This window comes from Triturus cristatus, chromosome 10 (assembly GCF_964204655.1).
Source record: "Triturus cristatus chromosome 10, aTriCri1.1, whole genome shotgun sequence".
NCBI lineage: Eukaryota > Metazoa > Chordata > Amphibia > Caudata > Salamandridae > Triturus > Triturus cristatus.
Window position 1 is genome coordinate 357,926,408 of NC_140593.1, and position 21,562 is coordinate 357,947,969.

The window sequence follows — 21,562 nt, forward strand, 5'->3', positions numbered from 1 at the left end:
ACTCCTCCCATTGTGCCAACCCTGGGAGGGAGATTTAGCATGCACCTGTAATGAGAAGGAATGGGCCACCCTATTAGAGAGCCCATGACACGTGCCACGCAACGCCCGATTCAAGCTTATTCAGCTTTACATTGTTTGTAGGTCTTAACTCACACCTGCAAACATCAATAGGTTTTATCACAGGGAGTATGCTACTTGCCCATGCTTTTCTCATATAGATGCTGACCTACTGCACATGCGTCGGTCCTGCCCCTGCTTCCGTACATACTGGGCCACCATCACCTCTCAACTGTCTTTCTGCATTGAGCACCTTGACCTGACGCTTCCTCAAAATGGGCTTCATAGTTGCTAAATGGCTCATCACCCGCAGGTGGAAAGCCTTGGAACCCCTCCTCGGGTCGCAGCTTGGAAGCATTCAATGCTCAACTGGGCGCAAGCCAAAAGCATGAACCTGCATAGGGAGTACACCCTTGGATTACACAAGTACTCCATTGCTACTTATTGGGACCCCATTTTATCTGATTTGCAGACTAACCACTCTTCCGCGATGGCAGCGCCCTAAGCACGGTGGGTGAGACATCATTAGGGCAGTAGGCGGCTGTAGACTGAGAGCGCTCACTGCGTGCTGATGATACACTTGACACCCCCCCTCATTCTTGCAGTATACCATGGTGGTGGTTATGAAACATCATAACTGTAAGGGATGGCAATGGGGTAGGAAGGGAACTGCTCTGTTCTGTTATTTTGTTTGGGTTTTATTATTCCAAGTTTTCTAAAATTCATGACTCAGGCATGATTTCAATGATGCTCTGCCGTTCCTGTTGATACCGCAGGGTTGCCATACCGGAGTCTCTGTGCATATGTACGTATATAAAGATTGGTCTCTTATCCTTTACTGGAACTCTGCTCCGAGTTTCCTAATCCTCACAGGCTTCCTAGTGCATTTCATCACTATGACTCAGCTGTATGTTGGCATTGCAAACTTATTGCACTGTATCGAGATTGTATGACGTGCTTAGTGTTCTTGCTCTGCTACTGTATTGTATGAAAATGTAACACAAAATTACAAAAAAACGATTTAAAAAAAGATGAGAAAAATGAGAAAAATCAAACAAGGGGAACCAGAGATATTAATTTTCAAAGAATTAATGTGAAAAAACACCAAGAAAAATACAGCATATTATGTAAGTCAATGGTCGTGGACATACCAAATTAACTATTCCTGGTGAAAGTCTGGAAGTCAAAAAGATTGGAAACGTTTTTAAGTCCTTCATCAGGAAGGGACTTTGTTACTTTATTGAAGAAAAATGCTGAAATGTCATCCAAGTCCCAACACAGAATGGGTCACTTCTTGAGAAGAAAAATCTTTTTCATGTGGGATGCCTCTGAAACTGAAATCTTTGCTGTGGAACCAAAGGCCAGATACCTCTGAAACAGCTTGGTCCTGCTGGTGTTCTGGAGCTTTTGAGACGTCTTGCTGAATATTTCCTAGGTCCCAAATCTGAAGGGTATGGAGAGCTCCATTTGAGAGAAAAGTTAAATTCAATCTGAGGCTGTTGTACTGCCAGTTGAATACGTTTACTGGTGGGAATCGCTGAAGCTCTGGAGCTCAGAAGTTTCCAAACTTACTTCTTGTGCCCCAACAACCACAGGAGTACATTCCTAAGACCACTAGGTATGGAACAATCCAAAAGATTTGTGCGAGAGGTTAGAAGGCAAGGAACCATGAGAGGTGAAACCATTACAGATATTAATGCTGTAAAAGGCAGTAACACTGCAATTATTAAGAGCATTAAAACAGTAACTACGCTAAGAAATCTTTTATTTTATTTTTTTAGAGTTTTATATAACGTGAAGCAAGTGGGTGACATAGCGCTGTACAGGAATAACCAAAGGTAGATAGGATGCAATTGGTAAGCGGGGAACATGTCATAGGACATGATGACAGCAGTTACAAAGCAAAAAAATAAATACTGATATAAAGAAAACTGATAGGGTGTCTGTGTAGAGGGTTGGGAAGCGAAAGAGACAGTGCAGATCTCAGTGGTATGGGCAAAAGCGTGATAGTAAGGAATGTCAGGCAAGCCAATATAACGTTTATAGTTATATTTCCTAAAAAGTTTGAAAAAACATCTGACTTTATCAATAATTGGATTCTTAAAAACAGTTAGGAAAAGTTCTTGAACTTTTTCTGTAGCTAGATTATGCAGAATTGATGATTTAATCAGCTGTAGCAGTATTTCCTATGCAAACAGCTAAACTCAATACAGTTAAAATAGCTTTTTATTACTTATTCACTGTAGGTACATGCTAACATTATGTTTTGTTAAAAAAAAAATGTATAGTGTGCACATTCATCAGACAGTTTCTTGGCACACAATATAGGAATAGCCGGTTTCTTATTTGGTCATTCATATGCCTGGGAAAACAGCCAAGTTTTTAGGAGTCTTCTGAATATAGAGTAGTTTGTACAAGATCTAAGGTTAAGAGGAAGAGCGTTACACAAATGAGGGGCTAAGACCGCAAATCTTCAACCGCCTAGTCTCTTCAGTTTGTAAGTAGGGGTAGCTAGGAGGTTAGGATGGGTTAAACGCAAGTTGTGGACAGATCTATATCTCTGGATAAGGTTAGAGATCAATTCCGGACAAGTGCCGTGCAGAGATTTGAAGATGAAACACCCAATTTTAAATGCACAATGTTGTATTACAGGGAGCCAGTGTAGCTTCCTCATTAGAGGAGAGGCGTGTTGCCATCTCGGCTGATGATAAATCAGTCTAGCTGCCTGGTTTTGCTGTAATCTTTTAGTTAAGTACACTGGCAGACTGAAATAAAGTGAATTGGCATAATCTATGTGAGAGATGACCAAAGATAAAACTACCTGGATGAGAGCTTCCGTGGTGAGGAATCTACTGATTTTCCTGATCTTCTGAAGCTGGAAGAAGTGGGTGGGGACTACCGTTCCGATCTGGGTCGTCAGGTAGAGGTCACAATTGATTGTAACACCAACACTCATAGTTGAAGAAGATAGTGCAGGAGGTGTACCCAACACGGCTGGCTAGAAATTTGAGTTCCAAGGGTAGCGGGAGCCACCTACCAAGATCAGTTCTGTTTTGTCAGGATTCAGCTTTAGATAATTACTATTCATCCAGGTGTGTATATGTAACATAGTAATCTGGAAGTTCAGGATAGAGTCAGAGGTATTGTCGATGGTAAAAATCAATTGTAGGTCATCTGCATAATTAAACGTGCAAGCATTTCTTTCTCCTAGGGACAGAATCAGAATTTGAACAAGTGCCGGAATAACGAAGATCCCTGTGGCACACGACAGGTTAATTTGACATTAGGCACTGTGAAATGGGAGGGGCGAACTGACTGGGAACGACCATCCAAAAACGACATGAGCCAGCTGAGAGCAGATCCCTGAATTCCTGCGTCCCTGACACGGTCCACCAGAATTTCGTGGTCGACCGTGTCAAAAGCCGCAGATAAGTCAAGGAGCACCAAGGCTTAAGAGGTACCCTTGTCTGCTACTTTCCTTAATTTAGGCATCTACCTCTACTAGGCACTATTCACCCTATCGCATGGGCATAAGTTAATTTTAGGGGTGACTTACTTAGTACTTAGAAGTGGGTTTTAGGCCTGTAAACATTTTTTACAGGTCTTTCTGCAAACATGAGAATTTGCAAGTTGCAGTGAACCTGTGTCACGTTTACTAGATCACAAACTGCATTGCGCAATGTGGGCCTCAGTTCACATATGACATTTAACTTTACATGTCATAGATGTAGTTGGGACACCATATACAATGGCCTTCCAGTAAAAATGAAATATACCAAAGTGGGTTTTAAGCTAATTCAAACCTTGTTTTTAGAGGCAAGAGAGCATATATTATGCTCTGGATAGCAGTTCTCCCGGTGTTGGAAATCTAAATTACCAGTTGGTGCTTTCCATAAAAAATATAAAAAACTGGGGGTGACCCCCCACATAGGGGTCACTTTGCGGATACAGGCAGGAACAGTGAGTGTGCTGGCACTGTGCCGGAACACAACAACGCTGCCTGTGGAAGCCAACCAGGCAGTGCAGGAGTGGGTTCCACACACTTCCCCAGTATTTGACCTCACACCGGGTTCTGAGGGCTATCAGGAGTGTGGCAAACCGCACAAGATTTCACACAGTGTTTGAGTATTTTTGCCTTAAGTCTTCCAGAGGAGGTATGGATGGCCCAAGGAGAGTTTGCATTTATTTATCAAGCACTCTGGACCTGGAGCTTTTGCACTCCAGTACTACTGCTAGTTTGCTCTAAAGCTGCAGTAGAAGCTCAGTAAAAGTAGAAATACTTTTCCGGGACACATATTTTTCAATATAATGCCTTATTGACAATGTTGATGAGTGACGATGCAAAGTTTTATACCACTATTAATATCATTGAATGTTGGTACTGTCCCTTTGGTTTCAACGGTTTTGCAACAGTGTTTCTATTTTTACTCATGAGGTGACACACTAACAAACCAAATGGGCCTATCGAATTGATAATGGCATCCCATTATATTGCACCAAGTATTGGTGGCTTTTTGTTAATATAGGGTTCAGGACCCACTGCGTGAAATGTTTTTTAAGGGTGTCACCAGAGGTATTTTCATCTAACTGAGTGTACATATTTGTAATGTAATGCATAGTTTTCAGTAGTGTGTTTGTGTAATAAAAGAACTTTTCCTTTTTATAAGAAAAAGCACTGCCTGGACAATAATTTATTGAGTGTTGTGGTTGCATACCATAGATGTGGTTATTAACCCACACCACCTCTCCTGAGTGGCCATTGAACTGCTTTGCTATCCTGAAAGAGTCAAGTGCTGTCATGGGGGTATTTAGTTCAAGTAAAGAGGAAATTGCAGCCTTATTACTTGTGAGGGACTTACATCTTTTACAACCAATATCTCACTTTCCTACAACCATTTACTAATGACTACTAACAGGAAGAAAGTACTGGCGTTAGCAATCAAAATGGCTAATGTTACATTTCCGCCATATTTCTTCAAAGTCATGGAAGAACCTTCGATGTAATGGGAGCTTTGGTGTCCTGTTTTCATGGCATTTTTTGAGGTAAGTTAATGTAAAGATTGTTCAACTCATAGGAAATTATCTTTATTGAAGTATTCTTTGGATGGAATATGTCTAAAGGCATATAAGAGTCTGCCCCCTTTGGAATAGGTATGGAACAATCCAAAAGATTTGTGCGAGAGGTTAGAAGGCAAGGAACCATGAGAGGTGAAACTATTACAGATATTAATGCTGTAAAAGGCAGTAACACTGCAATTATTAAGAGCATTAAAACAGTAACTACGCTAAGAAATCTTTTATTTTATTTTTTTAGAGTTTTATATAACGTGAAGCAAGTGGGTGACATAGCGCTGTACAGGAATAACCAAAGGTAGATAGGATGCAATTGGTAAGCGGGGAACATGTCATAGGACATGATGACAGCAGTTACAAAGCAAAAAAATAAATACTGATATAAAGAAAACTGATAGGGTGTCTGTGTAGAGGGTTGGGAAGCGAAAGAGACAGTGCAGATCTCAGTGGTATGGGCAAAAGCGTGATAGTAAGGAATGTCAGGCAAGCCAATAAGCGTCATGCATGTGAAAGAGGTGTGTCCTCAGTGTGAGAGGACTCTCTTGGATAGTAGAAGTTTTGCTTCCTTCCTGAAGGTGGTTGTGGATGGATTGCATCTAGTCACTAGAGGGAGAGAGTTCCAGATTTTAGGAAGATGGGACATTTGGAAGAGTATGCAAGGCAGGTGGTGGGGAAAAAAATCAATTGCTTTATTGGAGATAATTATAATTCTGAGTTCCATTGGATAAACGGACAGAAGGCCTTAACCAAGTGTGTGAGATGTGAGGATCTAAAATACATCTCTACGAATGTTGATCCCTGTGCATTGTTTGGTAATATGAATAAAGTGCTGCTGCTGAAGACATTGGGTGATAGAGAACTATTACTTCCCCTCTACACCCTCCCATGTACAGCCAGGAGGATATACAGAGCATACAAGCGACTTACAAGGCTACTTTTGGGCTGAGTTGATGTTTGCAAACAGGAGAACAAGAGGGATGGTGTTTGTGGCAAACAAAAGTTGATGCCATTTTGGGATAACCCAATCAACAGAGGATGTGAACCCTCCTAATCCAGAATCTTTCATTTCCATCTCTTCTGCTGGTGAGTGTGAGATCAGTGAGGAATTTGTGGTTGACCAAAAAAAAAACCTCCCAAATTTTTCAGTAGAAATTGGTGAAGGTCAAAGGCTTCTAATATAGGCTAATGTTTAAAGAGTTTAAGTCATAGGGTTCCGAACATGCCTATCACTACTGGGATAAACTCAGAGAGACGTTGGATGACATGTGGTTGCCTTGGATTTTATCCAGTGGGGATTTCCCTTGAAGAGGGTTGAGGTTATGTGTTGATTTACACAGTCCCATTAATGAGATATGAATGATCCGAATTGATAGGCATTCTTTGCCTTATCTTTATGAGATGGTGCAGATGCAGGAAGGGGCAACTGTGTTCTCCACTGTGGACTACACCAGCACTTATCATACAGTCAAATTAGATGAAGAGTCAAGATATGTGACAAACTTTGGGATGCCTGAAGTGAAGTTTCATTTTTGTAGAATGCCATTTGGCCTTGCAAGTGCTGTGTCTGAATTCCAATGGTTAATCGAAAGAAATGTTGAAAGGGATAGCAGATGCTGAAGTCTATCAGGGTGATACCCTGGTATTTAGGAAGGATTATGCTGAACATGAGAAAAACTTGCAATCTGTTCTGAAAGGATTTGACCGTGAGATTATTCAGGCTTAAAATTAGAAGCACAATGGTTGATTATTTAGAGCATGAGATTTCTGCATAATGGATCAAGTCTAAATATTGCCACATGCAAGCAATTGTTGATGCTCCAAATACTCACTCTAAAAACCAGCTGCTGTCTTTTCTAGGCATAACTATGTTCTAAGTTATGTTTTTGAATGATTATTAGACTTTAATTGAGCCATTAAGATGTTTGTTGAGGAAGAGAACAGCTTCGAGTGGGGTAGAGGGTGGATCAACAGTATGCATTAAAAGAATGAAAAGAAAATGGTGAAATCACGTTTCTTAAAATCATTTGTGAATGATGCGGAGAGCGTGGTTGCAGTGGATGCCAGTGATGTAGATTTGGGTGCAGTGCTATTGCAACAGGAGGGTAACTGTGTATCGGTATTGTCATACGCCACAAGATTTTTAAGAGACCCTGCAAGCAACGCAATTCATTAATTGAAGAGTTGCTTTCTTGCACATGGGCAACGGAACATTTCAGACAGTTTTTTGGGCAATACATTTTGTGATGTGTACTGACCAAAAGGCACTGGTGGGCATGTTGTCACTGGGTGGAAGAAGGAATCTAGCAGTGTGCTTGGCACAGCTGGTGGCGAAGCTCCAGGTGTTACAATTGTCCATGCAAAATGTTCCAAGGAGAGCCAGTCTTGCTTTCGTCATGTGGATGTGAATGATGGAGTGGTGGGAGATAAATGTGAGGTGGCTTTCACCGCTGAAGATGTGAATGCTTGGTGTGTGAAAAGGTATATGTAATCTGTTATTTCCAAAGAAAGGTGGCTGGAGCAAATGGAGAATGACGTCAAGTTGAAGTTGGTCCTTGAATAACTTGGCCCAGAGAACGACTTTTGAAGGTGAATAAAGAGTTGAATAGTTGAATTCTTATGGTCGAGGATAAAGTAGTTCTACCTCTTGATTTGTGTAGATACATGTTTGCCCTGAGTCATGAGGGACGCTTGAGTGCGCCTAACAAGGAGGCTCTACGAGTTTTATTGGATACTAGTATAGACAGAATGGTCAATGAGTGGGTGAAAGAGTGTAAGACTTGCACAGTGAGGGATAAATTGGCGACAGCCTGCACAACTGAGCTGACACTGGTAGAGTATGCTGTGGAAACCTGGTATTGATGTAACAGGGCATTTCCAAGCGCCTTCAAGAAAGGAAGCTTTGCATTAGTTTTGGTGGCCTAGTTTACTAAGTGGCTTGAGGTAAGGAAGGGGAAGAAGGTTCAATAAGGGACCCTGTTAGACCTGGCCCTTTTTGCAGGTTTATCCCTAAACATTTTGACTTTTGATTCCTATTTTTCTGACCCTGTTTTGTTGGCTATAGGATTGTGGGCACTTTACCACTGCTGATCAGTGCTGAAGTGCATATGCTCTCTGTGTAAATTGTGATTATGATTGGTTATCCACGATTGGCATATTTGATTTACTGATAAGTCCCTAGTAAAGTGCACAGAGGGTACCAGGGCCTGTAAAACAAATGCTACTAGTGGGCTTGCAGCACTGGTTGTGCCACCCACATGAGTAGCCTGTAAATGTGTCTCCGACCTACCACTGTAGTGGTGTGACATGGAGTTTTAAACTGCCATGTTGGCCTGGCAAGTGCGCCCACTTGCCAGGCCCAAACCTCCCCTTTTCTTACATGTAGGGCACCCCTCAGGTAGACCCAAGGTACCCCCGTGGGCAGGGTGCAGTCTATGTGAAAGGTAGGACATGTGCTGGTGTGTTTTACATGTCCTGATAGTGAAATACTGTGTATTTCGTTTTTCACTATTGAAAGTCTATCTGTCCCATAGGAGAGCATTTGGGCTGCACTGTAACATTTTACATGTGTAACTTTCAATTTGGACACAATGGTGAAATGGAGTTTAGGCTCTCTAAATTCAGAATTTAATAACACACCTTTTACTAAAGGTGCTTTTTTAAATAGTGCCTTTGAAAATGGCACTTTTAGAAAGTGGGCTTTTTCTTACTTGGCCATTCTGTGAGCCTCTGCTTGTTTGTGTATTCAGAATCTGGTTTTGGAGTGACAGGAGCTAGGGGTGTGCATTCACTCTAAACAGTCACAAGGGGGGTTGAGGTGTGCCCTGCCTTGCCTGGGCCACTCAATATGGGCTGCATAGACCTGGTCTGCATTTAGAGAAGTGGGAGGAGTTTTGTTTTCATCTGAATTGGCTGTATCTCCTTTACACAATGCTGTCTCCACCCCGTGTGGTCATGCTGGACCAGCGAGGACAGAACTGGTTTGGACTGAGCTCAGAGACTCTGAAACTCTGAAACAAAGACTTAAATGAGTAAATGGGGTAGAAGTATGAGACCTTAAACCCCAGGACTTTAGATCACTTCTGGAATCAAGAGGAACCTCTGCCAAAGAGAAGTGCTGAAGAGCTGTGAGGAGGAGTACTGCCCCTTTGCTGTGTGTTGCTTTGCTGGGTTGGCCTGCAGTTGCTGCTTCTGCTAAGAAGAGGACAAAGACTGAAACTTTGCTGTGAACCTGCTTGTGAAATATCTCCAAGGGCTTGTGTGTGCTTGCCTCCTGTTCTGACGTCTCTGGGACATAAAGACTTCACCACCAGCTTCCCTGAACTCCACTGCTGGGAGTTCTGACCTGCCAGGAGGTGCCTATTCCAGTTATGGGACTCTGGAGGTTGTTCCTCTTGCTGGGTGCTGAAAAAGCTTGAAGAAACCAAGAAAATTGATGCATTGCCCTTCCAACACCTATTTTTCTGATGCAACACCGCCGAGCAGGAGAAATTCCCATGCTCTGCCGCTGTGGAGCCAAAGAATTGACAGAGCATCTGAAACATCTGCTGCATGCCGAGTCCTGTGTACCGATCTCTGAAATCCAAGATCACTGCACCGACTCGAACGCATGCCCTGCTGTGCCTCTAAAAGAATCGTTGCATCATGGGACTGTAGCTGAAGAAATCGACGCAGCGCCTGTTTGCCGCCACCTCGACCTCCAGCGCATCCATGTTTCCACACATCGCACCTGTGTGGCAAGTTTTCGGATGCATCACACGCAGAACAGAACTGTCTTGGAATCGACGCAAGACTTCCCCTACAGTCCAGATTTGAAACACCATTTCTCCTGCGTGGAGCAGAACTGTCACATCGCCTCCCCAAAGGCTCAGGAACTGGCGCATCACTGTGGTTTTCAACGCTTCCCCTCTCTGCGGCAGTTTTGCCTTGTGGATTTTTACGCATTTGAGTTACTTTGTGTAAAAGTCACACATCCACAGTTCTCTATGGGCAGAATTGCTTGGAACCTTTTAAAAGTCATATTTTGAATTGTGTATATTGGATTTTTGTCATTTTGGTCTTATTTGGTTTAGATAAAGATACTTTATTTTTCTAAACTGGTGTGGTGTCCATTTATAGTGTTTTCACTTTATTACTGTGTGTTTTGAGTACAAATACTTTACACATTGCATTTGGGATAAGCCTGTCTGCTCGCACCAAGCTACCAAGCGGGTGAACGGGGGTTATCTTAAGTGTGTAACTCCCTTATCCTGACTAGAATCATGGGTCCCTACTTGGAAAAGGTGCATACCTCTGCCAACTAGAGACCCCCATTTCTAACAGACCCCAATTAATAAGTAAGGAATTTGGTGAGTTCATGTCTAGGGGTGGCTTAGTGCACAAGAGGATGACCAATTATCCTCCCCAGGCCCATGGCCAAGTTAAAAGGTTCCACTAGGTTGTTAAAGAATGTCTACCCCGAAGATGCTGGAGCAAAGTCAACCCGGGCCAGCTGACCACCGCCCTCGTCCAGGGCCCCCCGGCCAACGCCTCGGACACCAACACCACCGCCCGAGACCTCACACAGTGGATCAGCAACTGCGCCGACACCCTCGCCCCTATCAAGAACCCTCCGAACAAGCACAACAGCAGGAGAACCACCTAGTTCACCACAGACCTCAAGGACTCCAAAAAAAAACACCGAACTCTAGAGAAAGCCTGGCCCCAAGAATGGACTGCGGAAAACCTCGAGGCCCTTAAGACCGCCACACGCTAACACCACCAGCTCATCCACATTGCCAAGAGAACGGCCTTCAGAGAGTGCATAGACAACAACGCACACAACAGCAAGGAGCTCTTCGCATCGTGAAGGAACTCTCCAACCCAGGCTCCAACTCCAACGACACCGAGAAAGCAGTCAACAAGCAACTGACCAACTTCCTCGACCCGTCCCAGTCTGGCTTCCGCAGCAACCACAGCACCGAGACCGCCCTCATCGCCGCCACTGACGACATCAAAACCCTACTCGACAACGGAGAAACCACAGCCCTCATTCTCCTAGACCTCTCAGCTGCCTTCGACACGGTCTGCCACCGCACCCTAAAAACACGTCTCCACAACACAGGGATCCAGGGAAAGACCCTGGACTGGATCTCCTCCTTCCTCACCGACAGAACCCAGAGAGTCCGCCTACCCCCGTTCCACTCAGAGGCCACCAAGATCATCTGCGGCGTACCCCAAGGCTCATCACTCAGCCCGACGCTCTTCAACATCTACATGAGCCCCCTCGCCGACATCGTCCGCGCACACGACCTCAACATCATCTCCTATGCCGACGACACCCAGCTGATCCTCTCCCTGACCAGAGATCCGCCAAATCCAACTTCCAAGAAGGAATGAGGGCCGTTGCCGAATGGATGAAGATCAGCTGCCTGAAACTGAACACAGACAAGACGGAGGTCCTCATCCTTGGACCATCCCCCTCTGCCTGGAACGACTCCTGGTGGCCCACCGCCCTGGGCACAGCACCGACACCCACCGACCACGCACGCAACCTAGGGTTCGTCTTGGACTCATCGCTCACTATGACCAAGCAAGTCAACGCCATCTCCTCCTCCTGCTTCAACACCCTCCTCATGCTACGAAAGATCTTCAAATGGATCCCTACGGAAACAAGAAGGACTGTCACCCAAGCCCTCCTCACAAGCCAGCTCGACTATGGCAACGCACTCTATGCAGGGACAACGGCCAAGCTACAGAAAAGACTGCAACGCATACAGAATGCCTCCGCACGCCTCATCCTGGACATCTCCCGCCACAGCCACATCACCGCCCACCTGAGAGACCTGCACTGGCTCCCCGTCAACAAGAGGATCACGTTCAAGCTCCTCACCCACGCACACAAAGCGCTCCACAACGCCAGACCTGAATACCTCAACAAACGCCTCTCGTTCTACGCCCCGACTCGCCAACTCCGCTCAGCCAGCCTCGCCCTCGCCACCGTACCACGCTCCAAAAGAACAACAACAGGCGGCAGATCTTTCTCCTACCTCGCCGCCAAGACCTGGAACTCCCTCCCCACTCACCTCCGACTGACCCAAGACCTTCTCACCTTCAGGAGACACCTCAAGAGCTGGCTGTTCGAGCAGTAGCAGCACTCCCCCTCCCCCACCCTCAGCACCTTGAAACCCTCGCGGGTGAGTAGTGCGCTCTATAAATGTACTGATTGATTGATTGATTGAATGTTGAGGAGTGGGTTGCCCTGGAGGAAATGGCTGAAGTGACCTTTTTGGCATATACGGTTACTAACTTTGTTACTTGGTCTGTCATCATTTGAAATCTTAGGAGGAGGTAAACCGGGATCCAAGCTTATTCCCAAGTGGCTTAAGACATGCTGTGGGAATAATAATGAGGCAGATGAAGTTGAGGTTGAGGCATACAAGTGCAAGATGAAATAGTATGCTGACAGGGAAAAAAAGAAAGTGTTCCAGTTATTGTTAACTTGCTGTTAAAGGTTTGTCTAAATGATCTTACCTGTCAGTGTTGTTGATGTTTCTAGGAAAGAGTGCGGGGAGGTAAGATCTAGAATCTGAGCGGAATATTATGGTAGCATGGTGCCTGCTCAAAGAGAGAGAGGGCAGTGAATAAGAGGAGGGTGAAAAAATGTATTTTTGGATATGTCAAGTTCTGATTCACCTTCCCCTCATGATTTGGCACCGAGTGTGATGGACCGGGTTGCAGGGGCTGTGATTGAACCGGGTGTTCAGTCATGCCTCTACCAAATGGAGCTGGGACTTCGTGTGAAACAGCACAAGATGAGATAGGTGTGGGTCGAAGTATCAGAATTTGTTATGTGCCTGATAAAATCTGTGACTGTGAGTTGTTAGCAATAGTTTGGGGACTGTACATGTTGCATCTGTGTTTTTGTTTATTACATGTTTAAACTTTCACTTTGTTTCTCAGTTGTCTTGTGTCTTTGGTGGGAGGTGTGTTGTATTGATATAGATCTGTTTTGTATTCGCATATAGGCATTTTATTGGAAGGTTGTATTTTATATGGGTTCTGGAGTTTTAGGGGGAGGCTGTAGAACATGAGGGTTGTCTAACGTTCAAGTTTGGCAGTTGGTCTTGGGTGTACAATCAGCTGGTTGTAGATTAAGTCTGATTCTGTTGAAATAAACAACTTGGAAATCCATCACTATGTGGACAACACTTACTTTACCCCTGCAGTGTAGAACACATTGTGCCCCCTGATGCACATCACCTTGTGAATTATTCTGCACATTGGTGACGTATGACTACTGGTCTGAATGCATTAATACTGCTATGTTTATTACTGTCTGCCAATGTGTGCATGTATGTCTCTTGTACCTCGTGAAAATGGAAACCTGTAATTGATCTACTCTGTGTCCAGGCTTTATATGTGGCTGTATTTTGAGGCCCTGAATGCATGCACTAAACAAAAGCCAAAACCTATTGGCTTAGTCAATGCTTGTTTTATTTTAAAGATGCAAGATAATAATTTCACTGTACGTTAATGACAACCATGGAAGACGCTGTGGCAAACAGAATTTAGCATCAAACATATCTGAAATAATAATGAAAGATTATTGTTAACCAAGGGCTTGTAAACCCAATATATATCGCAGCAACCACCAGGTAGCGTGTTGTTAGAAGAAAAATCACACAAGCACGTAAGGAACATCTAAAGAACATAAGTGTTTCGAACCTGTTAGAGCCAAGACCTTTGTCATCATCAGAAAAGATAAGGGGTGTTCTTTACCCACAAAAACACTTGAATCACAGCCTAATAGTTGGTTTCGGCTCTTTAACAGCCGTAGAGTGTTTGCACTGATGCTATCATGCACCAATTAGGCTGAAATAGACACAGAGCTTTGTAGAAAGGGGGGAGAAATCAATGCTGCTCCATGTTCCCCTCTGCTCTTCATGGGCCGCCTCGCCAGCCATGCTACTAATTAACAGGAACAAATGATCTTGCATTAGAATGTCACATATTTACCAAGTGATAAACACAAAGCAGTGTTTAGTGATTTCAAGAACCACTCTTTTTAGTGTATGATCTCAGTTACATTTGTGCTCCTTTTTCATTTCGAAAGAAAGCAACTAATGAGCAGTAAAGTAGCTGCTAAACTTGTTTTGATCTGTGAATGCAAGAGAATAGGATTCTAGCTTGCAGACCAGATTTGATAAAAAACAAAAAAAAAACAAGCAACAGATAAATGCTGCCTAAACTGTTTCACATTTTTCAAAACTTTATAGTAGGTAAGGGAAATAGAAAAAATATCAAGTGTATGTGTAAGAAATTGCCATTTGTTCCTCCAGGGTGGCATTGCATTTGCTGCAGCTGGTGACCACCCCCTATAATGCCGTTCTCGGAGGTGACAAAATTCACAAAATCATTTGCATGGCAATATTGTGTTGAAATGCGCAACAGGCCGATTTACACGTAAAGCCTGGGCAAAGTACTACGCTACGCTCGCGTAGTTTGCGAAGTTTGCGCTACTTCGCACTACGCGAGTTGCACGTAGCACAGTGCAAACATGCGTAGCGTAGTGTTGCGTAGTGCAGCGGTCATTTTTTGATTGCTCGCGGTCCTCAACATCAAGTTGGCGACCGCGAGCAAGCAAAATGACATCCCGGCGAGCCTTTTTCCTTGTTCGAGATCAGCAACATCAAGTTGCCGATTGCGAGCGTGGAAAATAAACATCCCGGCGAGATTCACAACGCGGGGAGGTCAGGTTTCTCATTGCGTATGCTCGCGACCGCTCGCGATGAGAAACTACCAGTCCGCGTTGAGAAAGCTGCCGCTCGAGTGAAAATGTACTCGAGCGGCAGAAAACTACAGCTCGCACTGTGCAAGATGCCGTTTTCAGTGATTGTACAGTGCCGGATGCTTGTCCGCACTGTGCAATCATTGAAAACGGCATCTTGCACAGTGCGAACAGGGTACTACGCAGTTCGCGAAGTGCTACGCGTAGCTCGCGTAGTGCAAAGTGCACTTTGCGTAGCTTCGCGTAGTGCTACTTCGCGAACTACGCCCAGGGTTATAATAGTCAAGTTTTCGATTCTGAAAAGGTACTCGCCATTGGTCTTATTCGCATGCGTAATTACATCAGTCTGGTGACATTTTTTACATCAGCAAATCTCACAGGTGCAGGTGGTGGACGTTCCGAGGCTGGCGTGCCTTGGAAAGTGGTCAACACCCACAAACATGGATATGGCTGGAGATCGACTACTGTCAAGGAAAGCTTTAAATCTAGAAGCAGGGAGCTCATGTGGAGCAAACTATCCCAAAACTGGTGTAGGCACAGGAAAAGGGGCTGTCCCCAGTGCTCGAAGTGGGGGGGATCGACAGGACACGGCGTGCCCCTACTTCTTGAATTTCAAAGAGTCCGTTCCACTACTTTCGTATTTTAAACATGCCTCCTGGACGGCAGAAATCACCAAGGCCGATAGTTAAGGCTCGGCTTTTGGGGACGGGTGGAACGGGCAGAGAAGGAATAGGACTCTGTCTTCTCCTTCGTGCCCAGAGAAGACAAGGACAGTGTCCAGTTCTCCTGCTGATGGTAGCTGCTACCCTCTCTTTGTTCCCCCTCTTCCCTCTTTTTCTGTCAAGCTACTCCTCATTTAGTGAAAACCGAGACTGCAAGAAACCGGTATTACCTTCTCTTTCCTCCTTTCGTGTATTTGCTCCCCTGTGAAATGGATTAAAAAAAGAAAACCACCTTTGCTGGAAACGTTTTGAATTTCTAAGTGCAGCCTCGGGGTGGAGAGAAATAAAACATTCAAAATATAAAAAATAACTAACTAAAGCAATACAGAGTGGTTGCGAGGTGGCCAGATTGATTTATTCTCCCCCAAACACATTAGCGCCACTTTACAGTGTTTTCCAGTGAAGCACTACTTTTGTTTTCTCATCTCTCTTTGAACAACATTGCTTTCCCTGGGTGGGAAAGTGCACTATTCCTGGAGGTAGTGAAATACCTGCTTGAAGGGTGAATTGGAAAACAAAAAACTCACGTCCTATGAATGGCAACATTTTGGGTGAGTGAGTACATTAATAATTTGAGTGAGTACTTCGAGTGTCCAAGCAGGCGATAATTATGCTCATGCATAGATCTCACAAAATTCATCTTGCATTGTATTCTGGTATATAAAGTGTTTGTAAAAGTGTGAATTGGGCCACCAGGAAACAAAGGCAAAATACCACTGGGATGTGGCAGCTCCAGGCCTCAGTGCCAAGGGCACAGACTGTAATCACCTTCCCTATTCTGCAGTACTGTACAGTCATCCAGCAGTTTGGCCAGCCGAAACTTTTTCTCCCCCAACTTTTCAGTCACAGAGGAGCCTTTTCTACTGCACATTCATAAATATAACCATCCAATCAGCTATGCCTACAAACATACCTTATTAGCCACAGCGCTCGGAAGCCACAAGTCATGGTATGTTCGATGTGGAAAAAATGAATCCGTAGTTCAAAGCATTTACGCATGCATACATGCACACATGCTACATTTGCTCATGCACATATATTTACACAGGTGCATACTCTGGCAAAGCAGCAGTAATCACAGCTTTCCCATGAGCAAGTCTAGAATGTTATGAGAATTTTAGAAGAATCATACATTTACTCATGAGACAGTTGTAATGATCCCGGAGTGAATTTACAATATTTTTGTGACTCGGTGACTATATGCCTTTTCCTTACACTCTGGGAGGAGAGGTTAATTAAAAAGCATGAAACCTCTTCCTACTACTTTACACAAAAAGTAGTGCAAACATGTTGAGGTAAAACAACATGCTCACTGCTTACAATGAAACCACTACTATATCAAAATCTTATCCAAGATTTTCTTTGATTCATGGAATAGCACGGACATACAGAGAATGTTTAGACTAGGTGATTTTTTTTTAGTTTGATATGGCAAATTGTTTATTTTCAGTCTTACAGACCCCATGTCCCTATCCTTAAGTTCCAGCTCACTCCTCTCTGCTCCTGATTTTAGATTACATTTACAACAAGGAGGGCGCATGAGAGGGGTGTTATGGAAAAGGGGGAAAAAGCCGATTGGTAGGATTAGTAGGCTAGAGAAAACACAAGATTTTGCAGAAATAACCCAAAAATGTTAAGACTTTCAAAACGGAGAGGGAGTGTGTATGCGGAACATGTGCCAGGGCACCAATCTTGGAAACATTTTTTACCACTTGTACACTATTTTTATTTTATGTAAGGACAGATAGGAGTCCAAAGACATAGGGAAAACATGACTGATCCATGGTAAAAACATTGTTTTTAAATGGTCACGTAAGAAAACTAACCCTGGGCGTAGTGGGGCTATGTGGAGCATCGCGTAGTGTGGCCAAATCTACGCACACTCGCGCGCTCCGCGTAGCCCCACTACGCGCCGCCCGCCTCCCGCCCGCCCTCCTTTTAAAATAAGTTAAAATATGATAAAAAAATAAAATAAAATGCCTTACCTGCAGCGCGGCGTCCCGGGGCTCCCTCTTCCTCGTTGACAACTTCTTTTCACAAATGCGCATGCGCGGATGCCCGCGCATGCACATTTCTTGCGAGATAGTTGTCATCAACGAGGAAGAGGGAGCCCCGGGACGCCGCGCTGCAGGTAAGGCATTTTATTTTTTTATCATAGTTTACCTTATTTTAAAAGGAGGGAGGGCGGGAGGCGGGCGGCGGGCGGCAGGCAGCTCTGCTTTGCCCTGGCGTGTGCGTAGCGCTGCCTGCTACGCCTACTTCGTAAACCGCGAAGCAGGCAGCGCCACGTACACTCCTTGGGCGAAGCGGAGTACTACGCCCGGGGTTAAAGAGAACCATGATTACAATGACTGCTGTTTAAAACCTGGTATCTGTTGCACCATGCCGCTTTGGTGAGTGGGACTGGGCTTTCTCTACTAGGGTAGTAATCAGGGTCTAATCTAAAGTGTTATCCTACACTTACTGCCAGATTTTGGCCATATTCCAAATAGCAAAGGAATATATGAAAAAATGGACATAAGAGCACACACGCTGATTGCATGGGTGGGCAAGGATTAAGAACCACGTCTCCTGGTTTCACAGTTTCCAATATAATAAATATAGTACAAATAAGACGAAGGTGGTGCTGAAGACAAAGCCCTGGGACTGTTCTCCCTGGGAAATATCTCTTGTTGGGAGGTCTGTTCAGATTTTTAAAGCTACCCACTGGATAATATTTAGCAGTGGCATGGTTACTGCCTGCCCACATTGCCCACTTTGTTGTGGGACCTGTCAATGTTTATAATGCTCACTTAATGCTCACTTCTAAGCTTTGACAACATTTTAATTATGCCAGAGTATTCAGAGTAATTTTGGTAATTTCATATTACTCTTGTGAAGTGAAATGACTAAACATTATTCAATTATGGCCACTCATGTATTTTAGAGTAATTTGAGGCAAAAATGCTTACCACAAGAGTACAGGAACGGAGCGTGAGTGGCTAATGTTTGTGGCTTGCTGCATTAAGCACTATTTTCCTCATGCAAAATGCATCCTCTGATCCATTTTGGAGGTGAGGACGCATTTTGCGCGAAGAAAATAGTGCTAAAGGCAGGATTGCACCCCCTCTCAATTTTGTGTAATCTTGCTGTAATTTTGACTAATTATGCTACAGCAAGTTATGTGAGTTATGCCCACTCCTGCTCACTTGCTGAATTGAAACATGCGCTAAGCATTCTAAATGTTTTCAGATAACAGAACAAATATAGACACAGACTGATTCTATCTTGATCATGGAAAGTGGGTGGTTACCGGCCAGTATCCATGGTGGACACTTCTGTATGTCATTGAGTTCCATGGCCTAAGATAATATTTATTTCAATTTCAATAACCAAGGCTTTTCCCTTTGTAGAGACTCTCGAAGTGATCACCATAATTCTGGGCTAATTTCAGGAGGTAGAAGAGGGATTGTTACTCAGTTACTGCACAGTATTCACACACAATACACTCTGGGGCATATTTATGAGAGAATTGCGTCACATTTGCTCCAAGCAATTTGCACATTGTATGGCTTTAAGTGGCCTCATAAATCTCGAGTAAGGTAATGCAGCACAAATCGCTGCATTCCCTTACTCTGCACAAGGGAGGCATTTCATGGCCGTTGCAGTGGGTGTTCCCATACAACTTCCATGGGTTTGGACGCATTACCAGATTTACAAGGACTTGTAAACCTGGTAATGCGTCAAAATCTTCCGCCTCCCCAGGGAAGTTGTAAAGAGGAGAAATCTCTTTATTTCTTCTCATTTTTCCTCTTTCTACATGTGCTGCATTCTGTAGCACACCTGGAAGGAGGAAAACAACTCCATGGATTGTTTTTGTGCCGGACGGTGCCCCTTCCTGCATGAAAACGATCCTGCCTACAACACAGTCACTCTTGCATCATGGTGCAAGGTTGCCCTCATTGGCAGTAGTCTTCTGAAACTGCTACAGCACAGGAGGAAAGGACAGGAATGCACAAATACGGTGGCTTCCTGCCCCTTCACTTTGATGTAGTGCAGCACAGCAAGGTGACTTGCAGCGCTGCCCTGCACCAAAACCCCATAAATGAGGCCCTCTGTGTCAAGTCACAGCTATATCTGTTAAGCAAACTGGGAGCCTGATTCAGAAGTGGTGGCATGCAGTGAAACCCGACAGATGCTCCTGGCCGCATCCCACATGAATGAGTTTTGAAGACTCGTCCTGGGTAAAGGATGCAAAGTGTCTCCTCGTGCACACAGTGAAATGCAGAGCGATAATGGAAGGTTGATCACCCTAAGGTGGGCACTCGGATCCATATAACATAGAATGGCTAAGGCACAAGAAACACAAATTGGGCCACAATCGGGGATTGCACTGGCCCATTTGCTCTGATTTTGTCGCAGACCTCTGATGGATGAATTTTAGGCAACATTATAACCTGGGTTATGAAAACTGTATTGTAATATTTAAATATTTCTCTGTTCTCCTTTTAACATTCCTGCAGGTGACTGTTCATGAAATTTAACACACATGGGATTTTCCGTCCAAAATCGTTTTGTTCCTAAACATTTGCTTCTGAAGGTGTATTTTTCACAGTTACGAAAACCTACCTTCTTTAATTCTTCCTGCATGCATCTGCCAGTGTCTTCAGAGGAATAGCAGTCCTTTGAGTTCTCAAAGACAGTTCTTGGTTCGGTTTCCTGCTCCTCGCCAGAGGAAGACTCCTTGTCACTCATTTTCGAAGCCAATTCGAATAACCTTGATTTCAATTTTTCCTCAATCAGGTCTGTATTGCCTTTTTGTTGTTGATCTCCACTGCTGACATCTGTCTCCGACAAATCATCGAAACCCTAAGAAAAAATAGATATGAGACTAAATCAGGTGCGTGATATGTATTCACAATAATTATTACGCCATTTAAAAAAGAAAACAACATAACTGCTATCCCCTCATTAACATCAGGCCTATACTTTAGTGTAGGTAAGCCTGTATTTGGTAGATACTGGTTCCATGGAGTTTGGAACTTGATGCTATATTACTGCGTCATTTCCAGTTTCCACCTCAGAATGGGAATACAGCGAGAGTGTAAAGAACAGGAGAGAGAGGGAAAGTGAGTCACTCTTAATCCCCCTTGACTATGTATTCAGAATCAACAAAAGAGCAACTATGAGAACTTAAAAAGTTAGGGTAGCACAGAGGAAAAAAGTGTTTCTTTTAAAAGAACCCTCACTCACCAACCTGGTTGGTGACATGCTTCATCATCGGGTTCCCACCGAGGCCGAGTGCCTCCCTGGTGTGCTACGATGCCTGGTTTACAGCGGAGCTGGTCTTTTTGGGGCAGGTACAGGGATGTGAGTGTTTGGGAGTGAAGTACAGTTTATAAGGTGACGGGTTCTATCCAAAAATGAATTTTAATGGTGGAGAAACCAGTGACCGTTAAAAGAGAGTGACGGATGTTAGCTGGCTGGTTAGGTTCACCAGGACCATCCGGTTTGATAAAGTGAATATAAACAAATGGTCGACATGTTTCAGCTTATTTTTGCACGTTCGCTAAGCTTTCTTCAGGACCGAAAAAAGTTCCATAGGTTAGGATGCGACTTAGCGAGCGCATACCGCCATGGAACTTTTTTCGGTCCTGAAGAAAGCTTAGCGAACGTGCAAAAATAAGCTGAAACATGTCGACCATTTGTTTATATTCACTTTATCAAACCGGATGGTCCTGGTGAACCTGACCAGCCAGCTAACATCCGTCACTCTCTTTTAACGGTCACTGGTTTCTCCACCATTAAAATTCATTTTTGGATAGAACCCGTCACCTTTTAAACTGTACTTCACTCCCAAACACTCACATCCCTGTACCTGCCCCAAAAAGACCAGCTCAGCTGCAAACCAGGCGTCGTAGCACACCAGGGAGGCACTCGGCCTCCTTGGTGGGAACCCGATGAT

General features: G+C 44.1%; 1 protein-coding gene across 2 annotated transcripts in view; it reads right to left on the reverse strand.

The window, feature by feature from the left end:
• MYRIP (myosin VIIA and Rab interacting protein) overlaps positions 1-21,562 on the reverse strand; it is a 1,544,915-nt gene that overhangs the window by 223,749 nt on the left and 1,299,604 nt on the right. For both annotated transcript variants that reach the window (XM_085631574.1, XM_085631575.1), the window contains exon 11: positions 20,227-20,466. In XM_085631574.1, the coding sequence (XP_085487700.1) occupies positions 20,227-20,466 (240 nt within the window). The remainder of the gene's footprint in view (positions 1-20,226; positions 20,467-21,562) is intronic.